The sequence below is a fragment of the Silurus aristotelis genome, assembly GCF_946808225.1.
Source record: "Silurus aristotelis genome assembly, chromosome: 18".
Taxonomy (NCBI): Eukaryota; Metazoa; Chordata; class Actinopteri; order Siluriformes; family Siluridae; genus Silurus; species Silurus aristotelis.
Genome location: NC_139591.1, coordinates 651,833 through 666,832, shown reverse-complemented (window position 1 = coordinate 666,832; position 15,000 = coordinate 651,833). Strand labels below are relative to the sequence as shown.

The window sequence follows — 15,000 nt, the reverse complement described above, 5'->3', positions numbered from 1 at the left end:
AGTATTTTGTTATAATGTCATATAGTTAGAATGTTAGGAAATTAGTAGATAATATCTAATAAAGAAGTGTCCAGTGTTTATATCTACACTGATCAGCCATAACATTATAACATAACACTCTGATTGGTGAAGTGAAGAACTCTGATGATCTTCATCATGGCTCCTGTTAGTGGGTGGATTTATTTATTAGGCAGCAGGTGGACATTTCGTCCTCAAAGTTGATGTTAGAAGCAGAAAAATGGGCATAAGGTTTGAGCGAGTGTGACAGAAACACAGTGAAGTGACTTGGGGTTACTTCAGGTCACTGATGAACTTTAACCTGATAAAATGAATTTTTACTGAATTCTAAGGCGGGAGGAAAAAAATCAACAGAACATCGAGAGTGAGTGTGTGTTCACTTTAAACCTCCACAGTGCTCTGAGTAAACAGTGTGTGTGTGTGTGTGTGTGTGTGTGTGTGTGGCTTTGGGACACGTGGCAGAGGAAATGGAGCATCTGGGGGTCTGATGATGCATCAGATAAAAGGAGAAAAGACCACAGTTAAATATAAACCGTGCAGGTAATTTGTTTATAAAACGGCATTAAACACACACACACACACACACAGAAACACGTACACACAGAAACACACACGCACACACACACACACACACACATACAGTAACACGCACACAGAAACACACACAGAGACACACACAGACAGAGACACACACGTGTGCACACACAGAAACACACGTGCACACACAAAAACACACAGAAACACGCACACACACACACACACACAAGCACACAGAAACACACGCACGCACACATACACACACAGAAACACACACGCACACACACACACACACACGCGCACACACACACACGCGCATGCACACACGCACACAGGCACACAGGCACACATGCACACACACGCACACACGCGCACAAACACACACACACACACACACAGACCGCCATTACAAAATGACCAACAATTACTAAACTGATTTACTGAATGGAGGCAGAAGTTTTCCAGCACGTTTGGCTGACGTGTGTTTTCTTTCCGTGAGTCATTTCGGCTTGCTTTGCCCCCTGTGAACTGGCCTGAGGTGTGTGTGTGTGTGTGTGTGTGTGTGTGTGTGTGTGTGTGTGTGTGTGTGCTTGGCCAGTGGTTCAAAGCGGACAGGAATTGCGAGCCTGTGTGTTAAATCGGCAGAGCAGACGCTTGATCGCGCTCTGGGTTCATCTTCAGCTCCTCGTGAGCTGGTAAACAGGCCTCAGCCCTTTGCAGCTCGCCGTCACTGGATGTTTGTGGCGTTTCCACGTGGGGATGTGTGTGTGTGTGTGTGTGTGTGTGTGTGTGTGTGTGTGTGTGTGTGTGTGGGTTAGATTCTTGCCTCTGTCCAAGTTCACTTCCAAAACAGGACCTCCACAGGAGCAGATATCATTTAAACACGGGGACTGGGGATCATATCACATCTCCTGGGGAAGTGGAAGCTCAGAGCTTATTGATGGGAAGGTTAGTGGTTAAAGCCCTGGTATTGCCAAACTGCTGATTTTTGGGGCTCTTGAACAAGGCCCTTAACCCTGCACTCTGAGCGGAGCTTCCTAACATCATTAGGATATGCAAAAAACTAATTTCACTGTGCTGTAAAGGACATGTGACGACAATAAAGCGCTTCTGTATTTAGATCTGTAATAATACGATTTTATTTTATAAACACCCAGAAATCTTTACACGATTCCAACCAGCATGAAGAAGATCCACAGTCACAGACGGAAATAAAAAGTAAATCACTTCCCTGCATCTCCTCACAACTGGGTTTAATTCTTCTTACACCATAATTCATATTAATTATTTATCCAATAACTGTATACATTTGAATCATTTATATTTACAAATAATAAATGAGTTCCTGTTTTCGCTTACATTAGAGCATCTGTAAACTCTTCTTCTCTCACTGCTCTTTCTTTATTCTCTTTTCTATCAATTATTTTTCTTTGAAAAAATGAACACTTGTTCATTGAAAGCTTGTTACCTGAGAAACTGTAAAGAAGCGTAAACTCCTCTGAACACTGACACTGGAGACTCCTTCATCTCAGGATAGAATCTAGAAGAGTCACTTCACTGCTCTCTGCTGCCCCCTGTGCTGAAAAGCCTGTACTGAGAAGTGACTGTCTCCTATAAAGAGTCCCCTTCTGTAGACGTGATTGAGTTTGCGTCCACGTCTGCACGGTGTGTAAACATGACGTTGTGGGCGGGGCTTACAGAAGGACAATACACTTTGTTTACTTTCCCATCGCTGTTTGGGTGGAAAGTTGAAGTCGGGTCTTGTTTCTGACATCCAACGAGATTAACCCCTGATTGCAAAAGTTATCAAGAGAGCAGAGGTCAGGAGACATGGCCTGTGTGTGTGTGTGTGTGTGTGTGTGTGTGTGTGTGTGTGTGTGTGTGTGTGTGTGTGTGAAAGAGATCTTCTGCACATATCAGAATAAACATAATGTCTAAATATAAATCTGAGAAGTGCCTCTTATGTGCCTTTATAAACCTGAAGTTCCCAGACATGATAATAATTTAAAGGTGCGACACCAGTGTGTTATTTTGCTTCAAATTGAAGGTCATGCAAGGTCACACTGTGTCACTTATTGGAAAATGCAGTTAGAGTTAATTCGATTAGCGTAATCACAAGAGCGAGCAGTGAGGCCTCACGCTGAAACGGTCCTCATGTGGCAAACGTCTGATCAAGGACGTGCTGAATCGGACAGATGGCGTCTGATCTGTTTTAAACGCGGTAATAAGAGCTACACAGGCCGAAAGATCTGGTCTGCTTACCAGGTGACTATTCTCTATAACAGTACAGGTTTATATCAATGCACTCGTTTCTATAGCAACGACTCGTTCACACAGACACTCCATCATGTTTAGTATGAAAGGAGTCTCCAGTGTGTTGACGAGGTAACAGTCGGAGGTAAAGCTGGGAAGTGAAGCTGTGATATCTTCAGTACAGAGCAGTAACAGACACGCTGAGGAGTTTTGTGGTGTTCATGAGTTGGATAAGGGAAAGACTGTTTATAGCTGCTATAACGTGAACATGAACTGTAGCTATAAACTCGCTGAAAATACAATGTGTGTTTAACTGTTAGTAGATGGTTGGAGGAAGACTGCTGTGGAGGAAGAGGAATAAAACACCTGAGGACATGCTGTAACTGTAACTTCACCCTCTGAAGTGTCTGCTGCAGAAAATGGATCTGTTCTCGTATAAAGGAAAGAAAAGGATCTGATATTGGGTTCCTGTGGCGATGATGTAAATCTGTATTTCTTAACGAGAGGAGACTTTTGAGCTTATTTTGGTAAAATGGACTTTATAGTTTGTGGGACAGTAAATTAGGGGAAAATCTCTCAGCTGGGGATCCTGGAGACGTTTACAGCAGAGCCGATGCTGTTAAACCGATCGTTAGCTTCCATGGTAAAGATATGAATCGCTCGGTGGAGTTAACGGCGTAACGCATGAGCACACATTATAGACACTCATTTCTGCACGCTATAAAACCATGCTGGGTTTCTCAGCACTCGCTGATCTCTCTCTGGCTTTCTATGATCTTACTAACCGGTGCTCATGAAGCAGGTTTTGAGAACGAGGAGAGAACTTCTTTGTGGTGAGCAGCACAGCAGGCTGAAATGCAGAACCCTGACCTGGTAATGGACCTGCAGGGCTGCACGTGAGATGGTATGAGAAGGAAAAGAATGCGTCGTGGGTTTGTAAGAGGAAAGACAGTAACATTTAGGAGAAGACCTGGAGACAGTAGGACCTACAGAGCTCACACTCTGCACTCCGTGTTTCCACTGAGGACACACAGCAGAGACGGTGTTTAATTTCAGTATTAATGACGTTCACCTTCACCACATGGACCATCATTTTTAGACTCAAAATATTTTATTCAAAATGATGTTAAATTCTACAGTGTGTTCATTTATTCCATTACTGCAGAATTTGAATACAATTAATAGTGCATCATTATTATTGTAAATTCGTTAATAAACAAAAATGTTTGTTTATTTATTGATTTTGTTTGTTATCTAATATTCCTTTTTTGGAAGCAAAAAAAAAAGTTGTGTGATGATTTTTCTTCATTCATTTCTTCCTTTAAATATTTATGTATTTTATAGTTTTCTAACATTCCTTCTGAAGCAAAATAATTGTATAATTATTTTAATTTTATTTATTTATTTATCATTATTGTTGTTTTTTAATTTTACTTATTGTCCATACACACAAAGTCGAGGTTTAAATGTAAGTTTCATCCTTCGGGTTAAAACATTTTATTATGAATTATTACCCATTTTATAAATAAAGTTATTTATTTTATACTGTTATTACTGTTTATTGTTAATTATATTTCTATTTATTGTACGTTTTAAACACTAAAAGAAGAATGTAGATATGTGGAGGTGTGTGTGTGTGTGTGTGTGTGTGTGTGTGTGAGATGTAATGTGAAAACAGCGACGACATGCGCGATAAAAAAAAAAAAAACGAAATAAAAAAAAAAGTGCGCGCGAAAGGAAATGCACGGACCTGCCGGACTCGCGCGCCGCGTTCCGCCGCCGCGCACACGATTTACTTATGCAAATTCCACGTGACGTCAGAGCGGAGATCAAAGCCGGGGGCCCGAGAAAAAGCCGCGCCGGAGAGCGCGCGCGTTCGCGCGTGTGTGCATATACATACATATATAAGTAGGCGCGCGCGCCGTCGATCTGCTCAGAGGAGGCGTTCGGTACAGCGCGCGAGAGCGACACACTGAGAACGTTAGTGCACGAGCGCGCGCTGTTCTGCTTCGGGACCGTGTGTGAAGAATTACACCGCTCGGTGCTGTTCGGGTCCCGGATGTGTTAAACCGGATTAACGCGCGCGCACGAACCTGGGATTGGATTATAAAGGACTTAACTTTTTCCTTCTTTGCTTTTTTTTTTTTTTTTTAAACAAAATTTTCTCTCCCGGATTTTTTGCCCCTGCACGGATTTAAGCTCCGTCTCGCGCGCTGCTTCTGCTCTCTATAAGGTGAGGACAGATCCGACCTGGGCTTGGCTGTGTTCCAAATCCACACACTTCTTTATTACACACTACACAGGGGCTTTATTACTGATTATTACTGCGCTGTACACAGCAGTCATATGAGTTGTGTTTCATCCAAACTAACAGGGGAGCATGCGAGGGAATTGTGCACGGCTGTGTCCCAATCCACCTCATTACTCTTTACACAGACTCTTACTACTGCTTATTATTGCACCCTGAACCTACTCTTTATATATCAATAATATACTCTGTATATTTTATAATAATAGGTAGATTATTGTGTTAGAGAAATGTGCACGGCTGTGTCCTATTCCACCTCATTTCACTCTGCAGTGTGTCATTACTGCTTATTACTGCACTACATTGCTTTACACATAGAAGCAAAAATCTCTGAGTGTATTACATCTTTAATCATATCGAGCATGGAAATAAACTATGCATGGCCATGTCCCAAATCAGCATAACACTTTATTAAACACTACGTTATGCACTATATATATATATATATATATATATATATATATATATATATATATATATATATATATATAAAACTCAGCTTGTTCTAGCTTGTGTTAAATCCTGAACTCTACAAGTCTGCATCCCAAACCACAGTCTTACCTACAGAACTTCACACTACCCAGTTTATTTCTGACCTTGCAAAATATTAATATCACTCTATATATATATAGTCGTGCGGTTCACTGTGTAGAAAGGTGAGGATGAAAGTGAACAACGCATGGCTGCGTCCCAAACCACATCCTGCCACAGGCTACTAAATACTCATTTATATGGCATTACAATTAAACTATTACTCTTAGAGCTATTTATACTCCTGCCTGCTTTAGGTTGTGGTTTGGGGAATAAAAGCTGCTAAATTCTGGGGTTGACAGTGAACTGTGGGTGGCTGCGTCCCAAACCGTACAGCTACGAATTCAATCCGCTTAGAAAGGCATTTAATAATGTTTATAGGAATTCTATTTGGACTCCAGTCATGTTAGTAGGTGTGGAAGCAGCGCACATGTGGTTCGAGAAGCAGCCGGTGATTTAACATTTAACAGCTTTTTCCTTTTACCTGCTACATCCCAAACCACACATATATAGTGTGTGTAGTGTGCAGTGCGTAATGTATAGTGTGTAATGTATAGTGTGTTGTGTGGTGTGTAGTGTGTAATCTACGGTGTGTAGTGTGATAAATTTAATGTGTTGTGTAGTGTGTAATCTACGGTGTGTAGTGTGTTAAGTTTAGTGTGTTGTGTAGTGTGTAGTGTGTAATGTATAGTGTGTAATGTACGGTGTGTGGTGTGGTAGGTTTAGTGTGTAGTGTGTAATGTTCAGTGGATAGTGTGTTGTGTAGTGTATAGTGTGTAATCTACGGTGTGTAGTGTGTTAAGTTTAGTGTGGTGTGTAGTGGGTAGTGTGTACTCAATGGTGTGTGGTGTGTAATGTATAATGTTGTGTAGTGTATGGGGTGTATTGTGTACTGTTAAGTGTGTTGTGTACTGTGTAATGTGTAATGTTTAGTGTAGTGTGTAAATTATGGTGTGTAGTGTGCAATTTGTTTAAATTAGTGTGTAATGTATGGTGTGTAGTGTGTAATGTGTTGGGTAGTGTACAGTGTGTAAGTGTGTATATTGTGTAATGTATGGTGTGTAGTTTAGTGTTTAGTGTGTAATGTGTAATGAGTTGTATAGTATATAGTGTGTAGTGTGTAATGTGTGGTGGGTTGTTTATAGTATAATGCACGTTGTGTGTAATGTATGGTGTGTAGTGTGTAATGGGTGTAGTGTGTAATGTGTAATGTATGGTGGGTTGTGTAAAGTATATAGTGTGTTGTGTGAAATGTATGGTGTGTAGCGTGTTGTGTAGTGTATAGTGTGTAAAGTACAGTGTATAGTGTGTAGTGTGTTGTGTAGTGTGTAATGTTTGATGTGTAGTGTGTAATGGGTGTAGTGTGTAGTTTGTAATGTATAGTGTGTAGTGTGTTGTGTAGTGTATAGTGTGTAAAGTACGGTGTATACTGTGTAGTGTGTATAGTGTAATGTATGGTGTGTAGTGTGTAATGGGTGTAGTGTGTAGTGTGTAATGAATGATATGTCGTGTGTAATGAGTGTAGTGTGTTGTGTGTAATATGTATAAAGAGGTGTGTATTGTATGGTGTGTAGTGTGTTGTGTAGTGTATAGTGTGTAAAGTATGGTGTATACTGTGTAGTGTGTATAGTGTAATGTATGGTGTGTAGTGTGTAATGGGTGTAGTGTGTAGTGTGTAATATGTATAAAGAGGTGTGTACTGTATGGTGTGTAGTGTGTTGTATAGTGTATAGTGTTTAAAGTACAGTGTGTAGTGTGTTGTGTAGTGTGTAATGTATGCTGTGTAGTGTGTAATGGGTGTAGAGTGTAGTGTGTAATGTATGATGTGTAGTGTGTAATGGGTGTAGTGTGTAATGTGTAATGTATAGTGGGTTGTGTAATAGTGTAGTGTGTAATATGTATAAAGAGGTGTGTACTGTATGGTGGGTAGTGAATAGTGCACATTGTGCAGCGTGTGGTGTGTAATCTATAGTGTGGTGTATTGTGTATGATGGTGAGTATGTAGTGTGTGAATATTAAAGCTTGTATTGTACAGTATTAAGCATTTAGTGTGTAGTGTGTATAGTGTGTAATATATAGTGTAGTGTGTTGTGTAGAAGGTGTAATGTGTATAGTGTGTAATATATAGTGTGCAGTGTGTTGTGTGCATTGTGTATAGTGTACAGTGTGTAGTGTGTATAGTGTGTAATATATAGTGTGTAGTGTGTATAGTGTGTAATATATAGTGTGTAGTGTGTAATATATAGTGTGTAGTGTGTATAGTGTGTAGTGTGTAGTGTGTATAGTGTGTAATATATCGTGTGTAGTGTATAGTGTGTATTATATAGTGTGTAGTGTGTATAGTGTAATATATAGTGTGTAGTGTGTGTAGTGTGTAATATATAGTGTGTAGTGTGTATAGTGTGTAGTGTGTATAGTGTGTAATATATAGTGTGTTGTGTGTAGTGTGTAATATATAGTGTGTAGTGTGTATAGTGTGTAATATATAGTATGTAGTGTGTAGTGTGTATAGTGTGTAATATATAGTGTGTAGTGTGTTGTGTGTATAGTGTGTAATATATAGTGTGTAGTGTGTATAGTGTGTTACATATAGTATGTAGTGTGTAGTGTGTATAGTGTGTAATATATAGTGTGTTGTGTGTAGTGTGTAATATATAGTGTGTAGTGTGTATAGTGTGTAATATATAGTGTGTAGTGTGTTGTGTGTATAGTGTGTAATATATAGTGTGTAGTGTGTATAGTGTGTAATATATAGTGTGTAGTGTGTATAGTGTGTAATATATAGTATGTAGTGTGTATAGTGTGTAATATATAGTGTGTAGTGTGTATAGTGTGTAATATATAGTGTGTAGTGTGTATAGTGTGTAATATATAGTGTGTAGTGTGTATAGTGTGTAATATATAGTATGTAGTGTGTATAGTGTGTAATATATAGTGTGTAGTGTGTATAGTGTGTAATATATAGTGTGTAGTGTGTATAGTGTGTAATATATAGTATGTAGTGTGTAGTGTGTATAGTGTGTAATATATAGTGTGTAGTGTGTTGTGTGTATAGTGTGTAATATATAGTGTGTAGTGTGTAGTGTGTATAGTGTGTAATATATAGTGTGTAGTGTATAGTGTGTATTATATAGTGTGTAGTGTGTATAGTGTAATATATAGTGTGTAGTGTGTGTAGTGTGTAATATATAGTGTGTAGTGTGTATAGTGTGTAGTGTGTATAGTGTGTAATATATAGTGTGTTGTGTGTAGTGTGTAATATATAGTGTGTAGTGTGTATAGTGTGTAATATATAGTATGTAGTGTGTAGTGTGTATAGTGTGTAATATATAGTGTGTAGTGTGTTGTGTGTATAGTGTGTAATATATAGTGTGTAGTGTGTATAGTGTGTTACATATAGTATGTAGTGTGTAGTGTGTATAGTGTGTAATATATAGTATGTAGTGTGTAGTGTGTATAGTGTGTAATATATAGTGTTTTGTGTGTATAGTGTGTAATATATAGTATGTAGTGTGTATAGTGTGTAATATATAGTGTTTTGTGTGTATAGTGTGTAATATATAGTATGTAGTGTGTATAGTGTGTAATATATAGTATTTAGTGTGTATAGTGTGTAATATATAGTATATAGTGTGTAGTGTGTATAGTGTGTAATATATAGTGTGTAGTGTGTATAGTGTGTAATATATAGTGTTTTGTGTGTATAGTGTGTAATATATAGTATGTAGTGTGTATAGTGTGTAATATATAGTATTTAGTGTGTATAGTGTGTAATATATAGTATATAGTGTGTAGTGTGTATAGTGTGTAATATATAGTGTTTTGTGTGTATAGTGTGTAATATATAGTATGTAGTGTGTATAGTGTGTAATATATAGTATATAGTGTGTATAGTGTGTAATATATAGTATGTAGTGTGTATAGTGTGTAATATATAGTATATAGTGTGTATAGTGTGTAATATATAGTGTGTAGTGTGTATAGTGTGTAATATATAGTATATAGTGTGTATAGTGTGTAATATATATAGTGTGTTGTGTGTATAGTGTCTAATATATAGGAGTTGTAGCTCAGTGGTTAAGGCATTGGATTGGCCCACTGCTGGGCCCCTGAGCAAGGCCCTTAACCCTCACCTGCTCAATTGTGTGTAGGGAGTGCGAAGGGTGTGCGTAGGGAGTGCGTACAGAGTGCATATGGAGTGCGTAGGGAGCGCGTAGGGAGTGTTTATGGATCGCATAGGGAGCGCGTATGGAGTATGTATGGAGCGTGTATGTAGTGTGTATGGAGTGTGTATGAAGTGCGTAGGGAGTGTTTAGGGAGTGTGTATGGAGTGTGTATGGAGCGCGTAGGGAGTGTGTATGGAGCGCGTAGGGAGTGTGTATGGAGCGCGTAGGGAGTGGGTATGGTCCAGATTATTGTTCAGTGATTAGCCTTAAAGCACATTATACACTAAATTTTGAATGATTTGGTGAAACTGAAGCTCAGAACGTTGAAGGTACAGAATGTTGTGCAATTTGCAGTCTCTTAAAAGCAAATCCATGGTGAAAGAACGCAGGTCAGTTTCCACACAGGATCATCAACTATACATCTAAAATCTCTATCCTAATTCTGATCTGTAAATATGAGTATCAGTGCAGATGTGAGATTATATTATGATTATTATTGGGGAATAAATGTAATAAAGCGATGAGTAAATACAGATGTGGATGAAGTTCTGTCTGGAGTAAAGACGAAAGTGAATGAAACAAAAATGCCAGAATTATAAAATCAAACAGTGAACAATGCAGCTTTTGTACATTAATGTGGAATAAATGTTAAATATGGATTTATATATTGATATGTGGAATTAGTGGAATTTTCTTGACTTGGTTTAATATGTGTGTATATTTCTTATGTAGGATATATATATATATATATATTTAATGAAAATAAATGTTTCCCCTTTTTTGTAGCTTTATATCTTTAGCTCAGCGTTTGAGACCTCAGTCAGAGGTAATATCTGTCACAGTAGACTCTATTGGAGAAAGTATTTCATTGCAGGTTGTTAATCAGTTAAAATGAAACATCTGGATGATCAGATGGAGTTAAGTGATGGTGGACGCTTCAGAATATTTCCTGATGTGGAGACGAGATAAACTGAGTGCTTCAGACGGTGTCGTGTGAACTAAAAACATTATAACTGTCTCAGAACTCTAACAAGAGAAACATTTTCCTCCAGCAGGAGAGACAGAGCGAGGAAGACGAGAAAGACTGAAAGCGTCCGCGTCATGGCATCTGGTCTGTGATCATCTCCGTGAGCTTCCACCCCGAGACGCACCTAAGTGTTCAGGATGAAGAGCGAGTTTGTGTCGTTTCTGCTGTGCGCCATCACGCTGCTCACGTTGGCACTGTCTCAGCACTGCGCCGCCATACGATGGCTGTGAGTGTCTTCGATCTTCTCTCTAACACACCCTCATCACACAACCCTGTCAGGTTCTACTCAGCAGGATGGAGCCTACATGAGAGCTGAGACACCGCAGAGGACTAAATAACCTTCACGCTTAAAAATAAAGCTACCAATCCTAGTCGCCATGACGATACTAACATGGTGCTTCTCCGGTACCTTTAGCAGTAACAGTGTCACACGTGCACAAATCATTTATAACGCTTCATAAACAGCGAAACGACGTGAAAATCTGTGAAGCGGAATGTACAGTGGAATGTAAAATGCTAAAGCACTGAGCACAATACAAACCACATGCTGGCAGAAACACCTGCGAGTATATACACCCGTGTGTGTGTGTGCGGGGGGGAGGGGGGGTACGAGGGGGTGTCTGTGGGTCACGGCTTATCATGGGGCAGAAAGTAGCGGCCCCTCGGTCCTAATCCGAAACAGGCAAAAGGTGCACATGGAGCATACGCGTTCTCACGAACACTGCTTTATATGTGTGTGTGTGTGTGTGTGTGTGTGTGTCAGACCATACAGCAACCATAGATAATGTAATTTTTACCAGTCTTAAGGGCAGCGAGTCGCTGTGTGTGTGTGTGTGTGTGTGTGTGTGTGTGTGTGTGTGTGTGTGTGTGTGTGTGTGTGTGTGTGTGTGTGTGTGTGTCTTCATGGTATCCTCATTTTTCAAACAGTTTCTTTCCTATGAAATCGATAATCGATGCTGTAATTGTTCCCAAGTTCATAATTAGCTTTCCACATTCCAGATGTTTTACCGTCATCATGTGAAGAACAATAAATGTACTGTGGAGGGTTAAAGCGTTGGAAGAGATTCTCGTGGCTGAATTTAAAGCTCTGGCATCATCTCACAGCCGTGGGGTTCAGATCCGCTGGGAAAAAGCTCTGCTTTCCACTGGCGATCTCAACCCCGGCCTCCTCCTGCCAGATCTGCTAACCTCGGCAGAAACATTCCCTGCATTATCCCGCGTGCCGGTGACGCCACGTCCTCCTCCTTCCTGCACTCGATCATATCTCTTCTCTCACACGTGACCCAGAGACGCACAAAAACACGAGCAAAAGCTCTGTGTCACACTCGCGCACTCGTGTCGGGATTAAATCACGTCTGGAGCACGTCAGGAGATGCAACACAAGCATGAACAAGAACCAAAACACATTCCCAGCGAAATGTCGAGCCGCAGAGCGTTTTTTTTACCAATTCAGAGAAAATGTTCGATAAAGACTGTGTGGAAATCACGTAAAAGTTTAACCATGATGTCACACCCTAATTGGCAAACAAGTAATCTCCGATTAATATAGCACACGTGTAATCACGTGGGAGCTGCAACGACAGATTTCCAGCAGCCAAAGAATGAAAATATAATTACTGTAAAAAAAACATAAAGGAAAATAAAACAGATTTTAATGACCAATCAGCAGAGTCTGGCTAAATCTTTGCATTTCTCTTTACTTTTCTTTTTTTAAAGCAACATTTTTTTAATAATCACATGCAAGTTGTGTTAGAGCAGACGCAGGGTCTGAAAATATAATTAAATATGATGATTACAATCATTTATTCCTCTAAATTTCATTTATTCACTGCAAATTGATTATGATTAAATATCAAATAATATTTATAATATCATTTGTAATCATTTGTAATTATTGTTTATAATATTTTATTGCATATTGTGTTTCATTCTTAGGCTTTTTTATTTGGTTGAAATAAATTTTATGTATTTAAATTTTCGGAAATATAATAATTATTTTTTTTTTTAACTTTTTTATAACATTTAATTATAATAATTATTATTATTATTATTATTATTATTATTATTATTATTATTATTTTTATTGTTGGTAGTATATAAATTATATATGTTTATACATTTACTGTGTGTGTGTGTGTGTGTGTGTGTGTGTGTGTGTGTGTGTGTGTGTGTGTGTGTGTGTGTGTGGTTGTTTTCAGGGCTTTATCCCAGACGCCGGAGCACATTAATAAGACTCAGCAGTGTAAGACGCTCCCCGGCCTGGTCTCCTCTCAGGCTCAGCTCTGCCGCACTAACCTGGAGCTCATGCAGGTGATCGTCCAGGCTGCACGCGAGGTCAAAAAGACATGCCAGAAGACGTTCTCTGACATGCGCTGGAACTGCTCGTCCATCAACACTCTCAAATACCTCCCGGACCTGGAGAGAGGTCAGAGTTACACACTCAACCCCATACTTCATATATTTTCTCTCTCTGTATATATATATATCACTCATCTGAGCAGTGACACTGGAGACTTCTTCTACAAACATCACATAAACATCTCCTTACGTGTGTGATAGACACGTCCCTGTGAACGAGCTGTTTCTATGGTAACCATAATGTATCAGAGCGAGTGTATTCATGTAATCCTGCGCTACTGTCTGCGCTTCTGTTCTAGAGAATTCATTACCGCCTGACTTCTGACCAATTACAATCCAGAACTTAGCAGTGCAGTAGTTTGTAATTACTGATTGAATGCTGGTTTAGTAGTACTGGATTAATACAAATTTAGTCTTGGTTTAATTTTAGTTTATAGCTAGTTTAGTACTGATCACTAAGTACTGGTTAACCAGTTTTTATGCTAGTTGAGTTCTGGTGTAATGCAAATTTTTAGTAATGGTTTAATGCTAGTTTAAAGCTAGCTTAGTACTGGTTTAGTAATGAATTAATGTGATTTTAGACCTGGTTTATTGCTCTTTTATTACTGGTTTAATGCTAGTTTAATACTGGAGAAGTGCTGGTTTAGTTCTGGTGTAATGCTAGTTTTTTTGCTGGTTTAGTTCTGGTTTAATGCTAGTTTAGTACTGGTTCAGTGCAAGTTAGTTCTGGTTTAATGCTAGTTTAGTGCAGGTTTAGTTCTGGTAAAATGCTAGTTTAGTGCTGGTTTAGTTCAGGGTTTGTTTGCTAATCTTAAACTGTTTAAGTGCTGGTTTATTATATGTTTCATGCTAGTTTAGTACTGGTTTAGTGTTGGTTTAATGCTAGTTTAATGTAAGTTTAATGCTGGTGTACTAATTTAACGCTACTTTTGAACTGGATTAGTGCTGGTTTACTATCGTTTTAGTTCTAGTTTATTGCTGGTTTAGTTTGCTAATCTAGAACTGGTTTATTGCTGGTTTATTAGTGGTTTAATGCAAGTTTAGTGCTGGATTAGTACTGATTTAGTAGTGATTTACTGCTAGTTTATTGCTAGCTGAGAACTTGTTTAATGCTAGTTTAGTACTGGTTTATTGTGTGTTTAATGCTAGTTTAGTACTGGTTTATTGTGTGTTTAATGCCAGTTTAGTACTGGTTTATTGTGTGTTTAATGTTAGTGTGGAACTGGTTTAGTGCTGTTTTCAACACCATCCTCTGAGGATTTCGACCTGCTTTTACTCAGAGTGAGAATTTCTCTCACGATTTACTACACGATTAAACCCTTCTCCTCTTTCTCTGAAGGAGAGAGTTAAGGAGCTCTGAGCTCTGTTTGATGAAGCCGTCTTTCCATGAAGCATTCTTGTTTCTTATGATGGTGAACAATAGCCTCCTTTCTCCTCAGCTGATCTGCTCTAACGTTGCTCAGATCCCACGCCGAATCGTTTCGTGCCCACTTTACAGAATTGATTTATCCTAGTGTGTGTGTGTGTGTGTGTGTGTGTGTGTGTGTGTGTGTGTGTGTGTGTGTGTGTGTGTGTGTGTGTGTGTTTGAGGTCTGTATTGTGTTGTTCATGTATATTGATAGTAGTGTTGGTATAATAATTATAAACAATAAAATAATTAAAATGATACTGAAAGTAAAAAGCAAGAGAATGTATCCTAAATATGTGTGTTTTCTTAAATGGTTTGGATAATATTTCAATTTCTTTGTTTGTGAAATGAAATAAAATTCACAGCTGCTCTTTGTGTCTTTCAGGAACGAGGG

General features: G+C 38.9%; 1 protein-coding gene across 3 annotated transcripts in view; it reads left to right on the top strand.

The window, feature by feature from the left end:
• Nucleotides 1–4,544: 4,544 nt before the first annotated feature.
• wnt11 (wingless-type MMTV integration site family, member 11) overlaps nucleotides 4,545–15,000 on the top strand; it is a 16,762-nt gene continuing 6,306 nt past the window's right edge. The window contains exons 1-4 of one of the 3 annotated variants that reach the window (XM_083567881.1): nucleotides 4,545–5,041; nucleotides 10,866–11,066; nucleotides 13,039–13,265; nucleotides 14,992–15,000. The exon at nucleotides 14,992–15,000 is cut by the window's right edge and continues 272 nt beyond it. In XM_083567881.1, the coding sequence (XP_083424007.1) occupies nucleotides 10,978–11,066; nucleotides 13,039–13,265; nucleotides 14,992–15,000 (325 nt within the window). In that variant the 5' untranslated portion in view covers nucleotides 4,545–5,041; nucleotides 10,866–10,977. Of the gene's footprint in view, nucleotides 5,042–10,180; nucleotides 10,203–10,865; nucleotides 11,067–13,038; nucleotides 13,266–14,991 lie in introns of those variants that run through there. The other 2 variants (XM_083567882.1, XM_083567883.1) reach the window with 2 other exon arrangements.